Source organism: Stegodyphus dumicola, chromosome 10, assembly GCF_044657685.1.
Source record: "Stegodyphus dumicola isolate Sdum_Otavi_A_Nest chromosome 10, ASM4465768v1".
In the NCBI taxonomy this organism is placed as follows: Eukaryota; Metazoa; Arthropoda; class Arachnida; order Araneae; family Eresidae; genus Stegodyphus; species Stegodyphus dumicola.
The window spans coordinates 57,954,698-57,971,265 of NC_140777.1; the positions used below are offsets into that span (position 1 = coordinate 57,954,698).

General features: G+C 32.4%; 1 protein-coding gene across 3 annotated transcripts in view; it reads right to left on the reverse strand.

Annotated features, from left to right (window-relative positions):
- Positions 1 to 16,568, reverse strand: part of LOC118193414 (cyclin-Q-like) — a 75,288-nt gene that overhangs the window by 10,632 nt on the left and 48,088 nt on the right. For 2 of the 3 annotated variants that reach the window (XM_035364494.2, XM_085824956.1), the window contains exon 6: positions 15,133 to 15,215. In XM_035364494.2, the coding sequence (XP_035220385.1) occupies positions 15,138 to 15,215 (78 nt within the window). In that variant the 3' untranslated portion in view covers positions 15,133 to 15,137. Of the gene's footprint in view, positions 1 to 5,830; positions 6,033 to 15,132; positions 15,216 to 16,568 lie in introns of those variants that run through there. The other variant, XM_035364495.2, reaches the window with a different exon arrangement.

Here is a 16,568-nt window from a genome sequence, read left to right on the forward strand (position 1 = left end):
GAAATTATAGTAAAGGCTGAAATCCTAAACAACTGGGTAATTTACAAACTGCACAAACAAATCTGATGTATACAGCACATCACTTCCTTGCACGGTATATTAAATTATACACATTTTTTTCTGCATTCCATTTAAACATGTTGAATTAACAGTTAGTGAATTCTGAATTAAATCTATGTCATCAATAACACATAATCCACAACAAAATAAATGCACTCTTTAAAATTCACTACATTTATTCATGAAAGTGACACTTTGGTGCTAGGTTTGCTTAGCAGCATTATATCTCCTTCATTTTATAACTCAAAATGCACAAAAATTATATCATCTAAAAAATTAGTTAATTTCTGCCACATGTTCTATTCAAACACTATAATAAATCTAAAATGATGTATAAAAGAAAGCAAAGAAATAAAAATGCCAGTGCGAGAGATGATTGTGCAATTAGAAGGGCTACCACATCTACATCAACAGTTATACTATCATTGATTCAACACCATTTGCCAACTTTCAGGGATTCAATTCGCAGAAGGCAAGGTGATGCTGGGCTCAGATCTCTACATCTATTAAAAGTCGTCGTCTTCCACAGAGCTGCTCTCTTTCAAGCTGGACAGTGTCCAACTAGAGAAATGTAGTCTTCAGCAATGAATTATTGGGCAGGCCAATTCAGCCGTGTAGTAATACATCTCAATGTGCTGACCAGTTGCTCCATTTATAGCATAATCTACCATGGAGGGTCATTTGGCAATTTAATGAACTCCAAGCCCACCGGATATCAGCTTGTATAGCTGCCAGGGGTGGCATTACCACCAACTGTTTTTTTACACCCTTTGTATTACTACTTGTAAATAAAATGCTATTTTCATCCCAGCTTTCGAACATTTGTTTATCTATTCGAACACTATACTATTGCTGAATTTCATGGTTGCAGCTCAATTCTTTCTGAATGCATTTTTTTTTTTTTTTTAAATCTATGCGTGCATGGGATATAGTTTGATATAAAAATAATGCATATTTTTATGTATTGTCTTCTTTTTAAATACCATATGCCAGCAAGTAATGTGGCATTTGGGAAATAATTTTAGGTCCAGTGCCAATCATGCACTGGCATGTAGTCAATTAATTCCCTGATGAAAGGCGTAGTGATCAGTATGATGCATATAATCATCTTTTATTATTCCTTTTTAAAATCAATTTCTTACAAGAATTCAGCATATTGGTACAATCTATGTCGGGGCAAGAACTATCAATACAACTTCACATGACTGGCAGCAAAAGTGTTAATTATATATAGTAAGGGTGGCCATACTTCAGAACAGTAGAAGCTGCATGTTAACATTCATGAAATTTTGAAAGCCACAACTGGATTTTACAAGAGTCAGATTTTCCTATTTAAACTGCTTTAAAAAGCTCTGAAGGAGCTTTTCATGAAAAGAAATGTTCGAGTAAATTCATGAGAATTTTGCATTTGTGTATTAAAAGTAATAAAAATAAAATATAAATTAGATCTTTTATTTTTCCTACTATACTCAGGAAAATTTGTTTTACGATATTCATATTTGAAATTATTGTAAAATGCAACTGAACATTCTTTTTTCAGACAGAGCAATTTTAATTTAAAAAAATTTTTTTCTTCCTTCTCTTCTTTATGACTGTGGGATGATTTTTAGTAGAAGTGCAACAAATGAATATTGTTGGCAACTCCCTTTACCGATGATATAGACGAAATACCTAGTTCAACGCAAGTGAGCTGCTATCGTTTGAACTCGCGCTCTAAACTTTAAAATATTCTGCACAGCATCCATCCATTTCATTCTCTGAATCCTTATATACTTTACTACATCTATTTCTTTAAAGCATTTATAGAGTTCAGAGTTAGTTCTTCTTCTCCAGATATTGTTACATTTTATGCCACCAAAAATACTTCTCGAAATTTTTCTTTCAAAGACAGAAATAATACTTTTGGCTTTTTCTGTATCGCCCAGGTCTTGGCAGAGTATGTAATAATGGGTCTGATTAAGCTTTTGTAAATTAAAATCTTCGTTTTTCTGCCAATGAAGTTAGACTTCAAGTATTTTTTTTTAGACCGAAAAAACATCGGTTAGCATCTGTGACACTGCTAGGAATCTCGGGCATTAAATCATTGAGAGTATTAACCTCTCATCCTAAATATTTAAATTTGCTAACAGTTTCAAATTTGTAATTCCCAATTTCAAAACAGAGATTGCTGTTATTACCACATGGCATGTATTTAGTTTTATTTTGGTTGATTGCTAGATGCATTTTGCTGGCTGCAGCCTCTAGAGATGTAAAAGCCTCTCTAAGTAACTTTGGACTGTGTGCAACTATGTCAATATTGTCAGCAAACGCAAAAATCTGAACAGATTTTTTAAAGATAGTTCCACAGGTATTAATGTTGGAGTCTTTTATGATTTTTTGGAGGGCAAGGTTAAAAAGCAAGCAAGCCAGTGCATCACCCTGTCTGAGCCCACTTAAATTAATAGGCTCAGAAAGATTATTATGGATTTTAACCCTAAGTTTTTTCTCAATAAGAGTAATGGTGACCAAATTTATAAGTTTTTCAGGTATAGCAAATTCTCTCATACCTTCAATTAAATATTTTCTGTTTATTGAATCGTAGGCAGTCTTAAAATCAACAAAAAGGTGGTGCGTTGCAATAACATTCATTAGGTTTTTCCAAAATTTGCCTAATGCTAAAGATTTGTTCTGCTGTAGATTTTCCTTTGCGGAAACCACATTGGTAATCACCCACAATATTTTCTGTATAAGTTAAAAGTCTATTAAAAAATATATTGGAAAATAGTTTGTAGAAAACACAAAGGAGACTGATTCCCCTGTAGTTCGTACATTCCAAAATGTCTCCTATTTACTTTCTTGAACAAAGTAAAAAGGAAGTATTGTAATCGTGAAAAGTTTCAGGCAGCATATTTCATATATAAAAGTTTTAGGCAGTATATTTACGAAAATATCCATTTTGACTGCTATTGAATGCAATTTAACGATGTATTTGCGTGATATCTGTATGTAAGGACAGAAGAAAATACTCTTTTCCTCCAAAAAAATTATAACGTATGTACGAACGTATGTACGTATCTCGCATAACTCAAAAACGAGTAGCCTCAGAACGTTGAAATTTTGTATATAGGACTGCTATAACATGTAGATGTGTACCTCGTATTTTGGTTGCAATCGGCTGCACCAAACGTATATAAATATACTTATATATATATCCACTCTGTTACCCAGCTCAGTGATCTCAGTTTCTTTACTCTTATACGTTTGTAAATTGTACATTTTTTGCTTTAAAAATGATTGAATTATATTGTTCTTATCTTCTGGTTAAGGTTTTTATGCCTTTAGTAAATCTGTAGGCAATATTTTTAGAATTATCAACAATTTTAAAGTTGTTGAAGTGTCGCTAAGCCTAATAATTTTTTTGATGGCTGCCATTGTTTGTTTACATTTGAAACAGCAGGATAGTGGATTTGTTCCAATTTAGAGAAACTTAGCTTCGCAACAACAAAGATAACACCTTATTTATTATTGCAAATTAAATCATGCTTAATCGAGTCTGGAATTTTTTTGAGAGGAAATAAGTGTTTAAGATTTACTTTGTAATTTTTAATACAGATATTTTGAGTTTTTATGTATTTTTGCCTTGTCACAAAGTGAGAACTGAATTAATTGAATGAGAAATACTCAATTGTCTGTGAAAGACTGTTTCTTTTTTGTTTCGTTTGCTTAATTTCTTTTATACATCGTTCTAGCTTTATTATAGTATTTGAAGAGAACATGTGGCAACGATTAGATAATTATATTCTTTAAATGATATAAATTTTGTGCATTCTGAGTTATAATATGAACGAAATATAATACTGTTAAGTGAACTTAGCACCAGAGTGTCACTATGATAAACAAATAGTGTGAATTTTAAAGAATGCATTTATTCTATTGTGGTTTATGCGCTGTTAGCGAAGTAGATTTAATTCAATCCAATAAGTTTAAATGAAATGCAAGAAAAAAATGCATATAATTTAATAATTAATAATATTCCGTACAAGTATTTAATAATTTAATATTCTGTACAAGGAAGTTATGTGGTGTACACATCATATTTTTTATGTATAGAACAGATGATGCTCAGTTTGCAATCTTCGGGTAAAACTTCTTGGATCCAAACTCATTCGATGAGGTGGTGTTTTTCCTCAATGTTTTGACCTGCAGCACTTTTAATGAGCTCTGAAGTAATTAAGTCAGGGCCTGGGGCTTTGTTATTTTTGAACATTTTAATTCCTTCTCTTACTTCTCCCAAAAATGGTGGCGGGATACTATCAGTGTTTACAGAGGTATTTGGGTAGGTTAAAGACTCATCCCGTGTATGATCATTCAACAAATTACTAAAGTGCTCATTCCACCTGTGGAATACCTATTTTCTGTCATTTAGGATGATATTGTTTTTATCTCTACAGGCAGTAGTTCTAGGCTTAAAATCTTTGTGGCCTAAATGAATTTCACTATAGAAAGCACAGCTTTCATTGGACCCCCTCAGATGTTCAACATTCTTAAATTGGTCATCGAGAAAGTCTTTTTTTAAGCCGGTGGATCTTCTCCTGTTTTCTAGATCTCTTATATTCCTCAACAGAGCGTCCTGAATGTTACTTTTGGACCATATTTTTATAAGCAGCTCTTTTTGTCTGTGTTACAAGGAAGCACTCATTATCAAACCAATCATGTATTGTCTACAGCAAACTGAATTGTGTAACTAAGTCTGATCCACACCCATTGCCTTGTATGGATGAATTTCTTCATAATGTAAAGCAAACTAGATATATGTCTACCATAGACTTAAAATCAGGTTATCACCAAGTTAAGATATATCCTCTTAACTGATATACAAAGGCAAAACTGCCTTAGTATATCAGATTGGAGTCTTATAGATTCACAAGGATGCCTTTTGGATTGAAGACAGCACCAGCCACTTTCCAAAAGTTGATGGATATTTTCCGGAATGGGTTAAAAGTCAGCACTCTTACTTATCTCGACGATATTATTATTGTGATGTCTTTTCTACTTTTGAGAAGCATCTCGAAGACTTGAGCTTAGTGTTTGATTGACTCTTGAAATCTTCATGCTAATCGAAACAAATGTCATTTTGCTTGTTCTTAAGTGAAATATCTCAGACATTATATCACAAGCTCTAGAATTAAAGTAGACCTTGCAATAGTAAAAGTCATTCAACAAATTCCCTCACCAAAGAATGTGAAGCAAGTATAGAATTTGCTACAGACTTGATGGTGGTATTGACGCTACATTCGTAATTTTGCAGAGATCTCAAGACCATTGAGTAATCTCATTCCACTTGGAAATGGAGACAAAGAAAGAACATTTCTAAGAATGCTGTGTAAAAGAACTAACACCACACAATTCTTCCTCTGGCTACTTACAGAGACGTCTTTGTAGCCAGGGGGGGGATTGTAACAAATGAATATCGTCGGCAACACCCTTTACCGATGATATAGAGAAAATACTCAGTTCAATGCACGCGAGCTGCAGATGTGAGCTGTTATTGTTTGAACTCAAGCTTTAAAACTATTAAAGTAATTCCATTTTTTGTTTTATCATTCTTTTCTACAAGTTGTTATTAGGTGTTAATAAAACGTCATTTAAAATTATCTCCTAATTAACTGATTGATTTTCTAAGGATATAATACAGAAGTACATTAAAATCAAAAAACAGGATTACAGTGTCTTGGTGAATATTACAATGTAAAAAGCTTTTTCTGTGAGTAAAAAATAGTATAAAAACAGATCCAGTAATTATTCTTTATTGTTAACTTAACCCACATTCCTCTACAAATAAAATACTTGAAATGAGACAGCGCACGCTACAGAGATATGGCTATTCGAGAAAGGTTTGTTTGAATCTGGCTAAGTACACGAGATGTACCTGCTGAAGGGAAGAGATGTCTTCATGATGAATTTTCTAAAGGAAACTGGCTCATGTACATGCTCTTTGAGAGAAAAAACATTATTTTAAAATAAGCTGTTAGCTTTTTAAATATTCTGCATAAAAATAACAATTAAGTTTTTCTCATACAATTAACAGGAGAATCGACATACTGAGATCAAACCTAGAACTAAAAATTTAATTTTTTAGATGCAAACTGGATTATCAGTTACCTGATATTTTTCCTGAGAATGAGAAATTTACATTCTTAGAACCCAAGAAATAAAAAAAAGTTTTGAATTTCCAAAGCTCAAATCTTGGCGTTGCTTTTATTATTCATTTATCTTAATTTTTATTTTTTTATAATTCTAATTTTTACTTAAGAAATTGCTGAATAATTTTAACCCAAAATTTTGGAAAGATTAGTCTTCGTGGTTGTTAAAAAAAAGCAATTGTTGCAATTTTAGAATTGTTTGAATCACTGCCCTGTGTTCCACTGTATGGCATCCAATGAAATTTGCACTCTAGTAATCGGTGCACTGGTCTTCCTCGAAAATTCTCGATAATTCTAGACATAGAGAACCTACTAGAAACTACTCTTGAAAATTTCTAAGATGTTGTGGTACGTAAACTCTGCAATGCAAACTTGACTCCAGCTGTTACTAGTCAAATTATTCAGTTATGCTGCTGAATATATATTTGTTAATTGAAATCTGAGCTGTTACTCAAATGTACTTATTGAACTATATTAAGAAAATGAACTAAAGTTTCAAAAGTTTTCCTGAATTTTTTCTTGTTTTATTTTCTAAATTTTATTTGCATCATTTAATAAATAAAAGTTTATTCTTAAAAAAGGCATTCTCATATGTTTTTAATTAAACTTAGATTTTAATATTGAGCATTTTAAAAAAAAAGTCCCCCCCCCCCCGTTTTTGAACTATTTTATTTGATGGATTCAAGAGATCTAATATTTGAAATATATGAAAATCTTTTCAATTTCAATTTCAAAATCAATTTGGCTTCAAATTTTGAAGAAATTCAAGATTCCACCTACCTTTAGTTTTTTTCAATGCAAAGTAAAAATTATATATATGTGTAATATTGCTCTAAAACATTCTAGATTCATCAGTATAATGGCAATGTTTATAGATTCCTTTAAAGCATATTGAGGAATGCAATCAGAATAAAATTCCTCTTTTCCCCGCCTCCCAATGCAGTCATGAAAATGCCAACTAGGGCAATAAAAAGGGAGTTTCATGAGTTAAAGTGTAACTAAACAGTAGAACAGATGTGATGGTCAGCTATGCAAAGGAAAATTCACACAGGCTCTTGAAAATTGTTGAAATTCTTTCAACATGTTGCTCATCACTCTCTGAAAAGTTGCTGCTAAGTTCCACAGGCCAAAAGGTAACACTTTAAAATGATATTGACCTTGATGAGTTTTGAAGGATGTGCATTCATTGTTCTTCCATCGGTATAGCCCAATATCCTTTGAATAAATCCAATGTTGTTACAACATTTGCTGTTCCTGTACTGTACATTCAAATCGATGGCAATTTGCATAGGAAAATCGTCTGGCTTTGTCATGAATTCTTCAATCCTGTGCATTCAATAATGCTCTATAGTCTAAACACAATCTAAAATTTCCACCTTTCTTGCTTGCGCAAACTAATGGGTGAGCTATTTCTGCATTAATTTCTTCTATTAGTTCTGACTTCAATAATTCTTCTACTTCTTCGTCAACCTTGGTTTTCAATGCTTCAGGAATCCTGTAGATACAAGGTTTCTTCCTCTCCATATTGGGTATTAATCTAATTTTATGACCTTCAACTTTGGCTACTTTCAGCTTTCTGGTGAACAGTGCTCGGTGTTGACTGATAAGAGCAATTAATTTTCTTCTTTGCTGAGGATTTAAATTTTCTAAATTTAGATTTGGATCTATTTTTAAATCTTCCACAAGGTTGACACATCTTTTTTTGGCAAAATTATAATTTCTCCAAATTCTTCTTCATTTTCAAATATCAGTCCAACTGCATTGACACTAGCTTGAAATTTTCGAATTTATTTGAATGAACATGCTTATCTTTCCATTGGGCAGTTTTACTTTACAGGAATGAGGTGGGCAATGACTAACAATTTGGTCCAGTCCAATGTGCCTAGAGTTTGTTATTTGAATCTGGGATAAGTAAATAAACTTTTCCATGATTTTGAAACTTTTTGGTATTGACCTTCGTTTAAAATATTCACCATATTTTTGTTGTTTCTCATTTGCAATTAAATTCATTTGTTCCAAACCTACTTTTAAGTGCTGTAAGTAATCCACTGATGATTCACTTAGATTAGGTAGTATAGGTTTATTTCTCCTGACCATGAGGACCTCAGTACTGCTAAAAGACCTCTTTGCTGTCTTCCGTACATCAGCTGAAGTGGTGAGACTCCAGTGGTGCAGCTCAGTACTTCCTGGTAAACAAAGAGCAAGTATGGTATGTGCTTATCCCAATTCGAAGGATCATTCCTGGAGACACAATGTAACATTTGCTTGAGCGACTTGTTCCATCTTTCTACCAATCTATTTCAAGCACTCTAAGCAGTAGAGAATCTTGGTTGAGAACCTAGCCTTTTCTGAAATTCTTTAGTTAATTTTGAAACAAAGTTACTTCTCTTGCCACTAGCTATTGTATTAGGGATTCCTATTCTCATAAATCAGGGTTCATAGCCACATTTTAGTTAAAAAAATAAGCACCTATAAGCACTTTTCAAGCACATTTTAAGGAAAAAATAAGCACCTGTCTAATTACATTATACACAACTGCATAACCTTAAAAGAAAAATTAGACTTGTAATTTAAAATATAAGCAATGCAATATTTATTAAGAAAATGAGCATTACCTCAACCATGGAAAACAATTAACTTTTTTTTTTTTTTTTAATTTTAAATGACAGTTCAATTTACAGAATTAGTTTACAAAGAGAAGAAATACAAACTATGCAGAACTAAACTATATTACAAGATTTAACGATGAAATTTCAGTTCAAATTATAGAAAATAAATAATAATAAGCCATATTAAGTGCATTCGTTTGGCACCTAATAAAAAATACAATTTATTTTTCCACTCATATTAATATTTAAATAATTTAACTTAAATCAAAATTCTGAACAATTTCTAAATTTTCATTGCATAACAGTTTTCCCTTAACATATATTCCAAGCAAAGTAATTTAAGTAAAAAAGAGGCACATTTCTGAAATCAGAAGACGGGAAATTGCTTCATGCAGTCTCCTTTAACAGTAAAAGCTTAACTAACCCGCATACTCGGAAACTACCAAATATTCCGGATAGTAACTAGAAAAAGAGGAGTGGGGGAGATAGTAGCCGTTCTTTAGATTTCTCGGCTAAATAAATGATTTTGACATTTTGATATATACATCATATAAAAACAGACCAACGGAACTGAGAAATATTCTGCTTAGAAAGCACAGAAAAACTCTTTTAAGTGTTCATAAACAAATCTCAGACTGAACATCAAAATTAATTATCTCTGCAAAATACCGCAAACTTTATTGCGCAATACGAGCGGCGTAATTCTTCCACATGTGATATTACGCAATTGGAATCAACAGCTGCCGTAATTCGGAGAATAAAGAACTAAATAAAGGAAAAGAAAGAGACTTACTAATTTGGGATGTTTCTGATTCTAATTTCAACAGACTGCGTTAAATTTCCAGAATAGAATCAATCTTCGCTTAGGTTGGATAGACCGCAAAAACTTTTAGTCCTATTCAATCCAGACTGGACAGTGTGTGTGTGTGTGTGGGGGGGAACCCGCTGCCTTCAATATTAGAGATTTTGCGGAGAAAGTGGAGAACCTCCCAACCTCCATACTGTATAATGTATTGGGGGGGGGGAAAGAGAAATTATTTTGACTATTCGATTACTTTCCTTTTATTTAAGCCATTCCATATATTATTCCCTATAAAGCTAATCTGTGTAAAAACACACCCATTTTTGGAAGTTTATCTATACTTCAGCAGTTACTACAACTATATTATTATAAATATTCATGCATATACTCATAATATAAGCATAAAGATCATAATAAACACAAATATGAACTGACCACGCGGAACGAGAATGCAAATTATTAAAATCTTGATAGAAATTCAAACCTGAGTAGTGGGAAGAAAAGAATACCGAATGTACCGGAATTTTCTACCATTTTTGCAATTCTTTGATCAATAGAACGACATGCCCCTGTCTGTACTCTCTCGCACACCATAGGTTACGGTAATGCAGAGAAAGGGGGGGAAAGCAATTTCCGGGAGTATGATTCACCATCTGACGTTGCATATATGGAAGGAAAGTTGTTTATTTAGTTCCGGCTTTGGTACGGGAAAAAAATACACGTTCATTAAAAAAAAAAAAAAAAAGCACTAAGCAAAAAATAAAAAAATACGAGCTTTAAAGAAAAAGTAAGCACCTATAAGGGCCTTATAATATATTTTATTTTCAAATATAAGGACTTATAAGCACTTGTAAGGACCGCTACGAACCCTGTAACTATATCCAAAAATGCATCACGAGTGGCTTTCACTGTCAAGCATCTCATTGGTATTGCTTCTGGCCATCGGGAATGTTGATCTACCAGGTACAACATGTATTTATGTTTTCTAGCAGAAGGAGGTTCAATAGATCCAATAACATTGATATTCACCACTTCAAAAGGTAATTCTGGTCTTCTAACACGTGTGATGGGAATCTTGTCCAATCTCTTTTCTGGACTCTTCAACTGACAATTTTTGCCTGTTTTACAAAAGATTTTGACATCCTGTACAATTTTTCCAGTTGGTTCCAACACTTGTCTTGGAATTGGGAACACAATTGGGAAAACAGTCTGTCCCAGTATTTTTTCTTGGTGATGTAAAAGATGATCAATAAATAAATATTTGTCCTTCTTTTCTATAGCTAACTTCCATGCCTCTCTCAGCAAAGGACAGGTTGACTGCTCCTGGCACATGTTTTCGGCAGGCAAAAAGTCTATACTTACGTGAGTGCTTGATTTTTCCCCTTTGGTTTTCTCCTCCAAAAGCGTCAGAATTATTTCTTTCTGAAATGACCATGTTTGATTCTTCTTCTCCAGGAGGATTAATCAACAGTTCGCCTATATCTTATTAGTCAGTTAGTTAATCTAGTTATTAAACAAGGCACATTCAGCTTATTGGTCACTGCAATTAATGTATCCACAAAATTAAATAAATCACTTCCATGATTCTTATAAATAGGTTCATGGCAATCACTCTTTTGCTTCAATCAATTGTCCGAAAGCAGGGGTTAGCATGATTTTACTCCCTTCTGTGTCTTCTAAATCTAGAATGAGCGATGAATGTATGATCGTTATCTGCATTCAAGTCCATGATAGTTTCTATTTTCTCAGAGATTATTTTTATAAACTTCTTTGTAATAGTTGTAGAATACGTTCTTCAAATTCAGGTCATAGATGGGATGAGTGTACTTTAACTACTATGGCTACTTTTGATGGCTTATTTGAATTTCTAGGAGTTTTGGGATTATATTTTCCTTTCTTTTCTGCAGTTTCATTCTTATTCTTTTGTCTGGGCAATCTCTTGCGATGTAACAATATAACATTCCTTCTTTCTTGCAGAAGATCTTTCTTGTTTTGAATATTCTCTTTTCATGTGGGGGAATATATTTATTTTGTGCACATGTTGTATCAGGAATCATGGAGATCGTTTAATTTCATTTTGTACTTCTACAAAGATTTTCTTTTCGCTGTGAAATAGATATCACATTCTTTAGCTAATTCTTGTGGCTTCAACTATTTATTTCCTTGGTGTATTGCAACGCGTGCTGCAGTTTTTTCATCTAGAGCTTGAAAAATTTAACCAGAATAATTAACACATTTTCAAATGGGTTCAGACAGGGTGACGCACTGGCCTGCTTGCTTTTTAACCTTGCCCTTCAAAAAATCATAAAAAGACTCCAACATTAATACTCTTGAAACAATCTTTAACAAGTCTGTTCAGATTTTTGCATTTGCTGATAATATTGACATAGACGCACACACTCCTAAGTAACTTAGAGAGGCTTTTACATCTCTAGAGGTTGCAGCCAGCAAAATACATCTCGTTATCAACCAAAATAAAACTAAGTTACATGCCATGTGGTAATCAGCCCCTATTTTGAAATTGGGAATTGCAGATATGAAACTGTAAGCAAATTCAAATATTTAGGATCAGAAGTTAATATTCTCAATGATTTAATGTCCGAGATCCGTAGTATAGTCACAGATGCTAACCAATGTTTTTTCAGTCTAAAAAAATACTTGAAGTCTAATTTCCCTAGCAGAAAAATGCAGATTTTAATATACAAAAGTACAAAAGCTTAATTAGACCCATTCTTACATATTCTGCTAAGACCTGGGCAAAGACAGAAAAAGCTAAAAGTATCATTTCTGTCTTGGAAAGAAAAATTTTGAGAATTATTTTTGGTGGCATAAAATGTAGCAATATCTGGAGAATAAGAACTAACTCTGAACTCGATAAACCTTTTAAAGAACTAGATATAGTATAATATATAAGTATTCAGAGAATTAAATGGGCAGGACACCTGTGCAGAATGGAAGAAATCATGTAACTAGAAAGATCTTGGCCAGACCATTTGGCACCTGAAAAAGAGGGAGACCTAAATTTAGATGGCTCGACTCTTTGGAAACAGACTTAAGAATTTAAAAAATAACTAACTGGATGTCCAAGGCCAAGGATAGAAAAGTTTGGAATTCGATTCTGAGGAAGGCAAGGGCCCATCCTAGACTGTCTGGCAATCGAAGAAGAAGAATTAACACCGAGTGTTTCAAAATCTTTTGCTTCTCTTGATTTACAGTAATAGAACCATGTAGCTACTAGTTGTGAAGCAAACTAGATATGCGTTTCGCTGGAATAACGTTCAGTTCTTTAAAAATATTCTAAGCAGGCTTGATGAGTAGGCTGATATTCCTTCAGAATAAGAGTTTCCACTTTTTCGTAATTTCGTAGATCTTCATCCTTTATATAAACGAGGAAATTTGAAACTTTTTCTCCAGTTAGTTTCAATAACATTTCCGATTTGAATTCTTCTGGAAATTTCTTGTATTTAAACGCTTTTTCAACAGAATCAAAAAATATATTCCATGCTTCTGCTCTTTTCGGTACTGGTATAGTAGGTGTTTCTACTCCTTTGATCAGCTTGTCGAGGGAAATTTGTTTCTCATCCTGTGTTTTGGATTGAAGGTGTCAGACTTCTACTTCCTTCATTTTGAGTTGCTCGAATCTTCATTAGTTCTATTTCATGTTCTCTTTCTAGTCTCAATATCTCTTCTTCCATTTGTATTCTTTCGATTTCTTCTTTTCTTCTTCTGTTCTCCACCGTAGTAATCAGGATTTCTTTCACAAAATCATCACCTGCGATGTATTCTCTGCTATTCTGGAGTTTGTGTTTCAGTTCAGCCAGCTTCAAATCTGTGCTTGATTCTTTGCCAATTTCCAATAGAACAGTTACCCTTCTTTCTTCATGTTTTTGAACATTTAGTTTTTTAAAAAACTTTTTTAACTTCAGAATTAAACAATTCTTACGCTTTTATTCCCATTTGGAAATGCGAACTTTTTCCATATGTTAGATGTAAAGTTAGGTCACTTTTGTTTTCAATGCTCTGAGCTCTTGTTCTCATTATGCAGAGTGTGTTGTAATGCCTTCATGGTTAAGAAGGCACCATTTGACAAGACGAAACAAAACATTTATTAATATAACATTAAGGCATATAATTTTACTTGGAGCAGTGCACTGCTCCTATAACATACAATAATTGAGCACTTCAGTCCTCCCCGGCTAACATTCAACTCCTCTAAATTTAGCAATCTTTTTGGAAGAAGAGGCGAAATGCGAAAAGTGCGCTTTGTTGATCGCCAAACAGCCACCAGATACTACAAATATATATATTATACAATACATCAGACACTTACTCTTGTAAAAACAAAACAATTTAAAAAAATATTTTGAGTTTTAGCTTGCATTTTACAGGACACAAATATGACTCTCAGCCTATTCAGATGCCACTGAAAAGTCTGCTTACACCTGACTGTAAATTCAGAAATTAGATATTTTATCTGATCTTCAGATTCCAGAAACATATTTATTTAAAATTTGTGCTAAAATGGAGAAACTTCTATAATAAAAATTTTTTAACTACAGTACATTTTCTAGGTTGAAATATGTTATACTTTATGTGATCATGCCTCCCATTTTTTTGTTGATATCTTAGAGTAACGGGAAGCTTACTTTTAAATAATTCAGTTTTACATTATTCAGCAACAGTCATTTAATTTCATTAAATATTTTCAATAACTAAAATTTCAGCTTAGAATTACAAATTATGCATTCTTTTACTCATTCATATATATGTTTCTTTGAATTCATCTAGTTCCACTTTTAAGCATTTTGAAACCTGCGACACATATTGAAACATTTTGTACAGTAAATTCTAAATTAGCCAGGATAATACCAAAAGTTTAAAAAAAAAAAAAAGAGAGAGAGAAAAGAGGAATAACTGATGCTATTAACATAAAAAACACTATTTGTGGGTAAAAACAACCACAAATTCCTATGATATGATTGCTATTACCTAATATTATCCTTTTCCATGGGCAATTTTGTTTTATGATCATTTTTCTAATCTTATGCAATAAACAAGCTTTATTTTTTTCAATAGAGTCTGGTTAATCTTTGCAATCCGATTTATCTAGAGCTGATTGTATTTATCAAGGGTTTTAAATCAAATTCCTTCAGTTTCCTCAACCTTGATATTGCTGACTGCATTGCTGATTAATATGGTAAAAGCTCAGTAACAGTAAGTTTTTATACAGTCAGTAAAAGTTTTTATAGAGCAAATTCCAGAATATATAATTTTTTGGCTTAGTAAAGATACAATAGAAACTTAACTATCCAGCATTCAACTAATCAGAAAGCTTTTGTAATTAGAATGCTTTAGAATTACAGAATTAATGGGGCAGATCAACAGTATGAAGTACATCTACAGGATTATATATAAAGAATTTAATTAATGTCCTATAAGATAGGATGAATAACAAACAAGAAAGGCATAAAATACTCACATAATTCAAGCTAGATTACAAATTTCAAGAATATCTTCAACAATTTGATCCTTCATTTTAGCAGTTAAATCAGGACAAAATAACTACAAGAAGGAAAAATATCCATTAAGATCTGTATCTGAAATTTAAATGATTTTTTAATACAGATAACATTTATAACAGCAAATATATTTAAATAGTCGCAAAACTTATAAAATTTCTATGCTAATTTCCAGCACATACAACTCAAAGAAAAGCACATCTTTTGTCCATTGATATTAGCTGATAAAGAAAAATAATTTATTTTGAAAATTAACAGACTTTTTAAATTTTTATCAGAATGGACCAGGAGCTGTGTAAATCGGAGAATTTGGTAGATTTCAGGTATGTCGTCACTGTTGCTTAAATTTTCTCCTTTATAATTTTTACACTAAATGCGGACTATTTGTGCACATAAAGCAAACCAAAACATACTCCTTAAACTGGCAGCAGAACGAATATACTGAAAAAGACTATTTTCTTTAAAGCCAGATATGGTACAACTGACTCCTGTCTTTTATTGCTTTAGGTGATAAAGTGATCTGTGTGCAATCCACGGTTATCATTCATGGTAGCTTCTGGCTGGAGAGTGTTCCTGATTCCTAACAGTTTATCTCTATTTTGATAAGATCTAACGATTTGCTATTGGGCCAATATGATGGGAAATCAAGTAGAGATACTTCATTACTAAAACATTAGAACTCTGTAGCCTTTTCATGTGAATACTTTTTTTTACATCTGCTATGTTTTTATTCCTATCAAAAATCTCAAACAGTCTGAAATGCACCTGCAATACAAACAATACAGATAATAACATAAAACTAATATAAATTTCCTTTTCATCACACTTTAAAAAATATCAAAGTATGAAATTTTGTAAATAACTAGTTAATCTAAAAATTTAGATTATCCTGAATGATTGATTTTATTTTATACTTTACATTACATATGTAAATTATATTGGAAAACAAATAGTTTGGAAGTTTTCTTCCATAGTAAAATATATACAGATCAGTTTTTCTGAAAATTCTTTCTATAAAAGTAAACATTTTTTTCGGCCCATAGCCAACAACTTTGTTAAAATTAAATAACAGTATGCAAGCATTTTCCCCAACTTTTACATTATAAATAAAAATCAATTTTAAATCTTTGCTATTGTTATTACTATTTTAACATGTAACAATTACATTACCATAAATCATATTCGAATATGCAGAGCTACAAACTATGCTCATATCCTTTATGTTTCGTAAAGCCCATTTTTCAGTTTTTAACCAGTTGCGCTACGACTAAACTTCACGGTTGCGGTGCCATGCACTACAATATAACAAGCGGTAAAGTTTCTCATTTACGCCGCTCCACGTCTGCGAGTGCAATCCAGAGCTGTAACTCCAGAAATAAACAATCTCGTTGTTAGG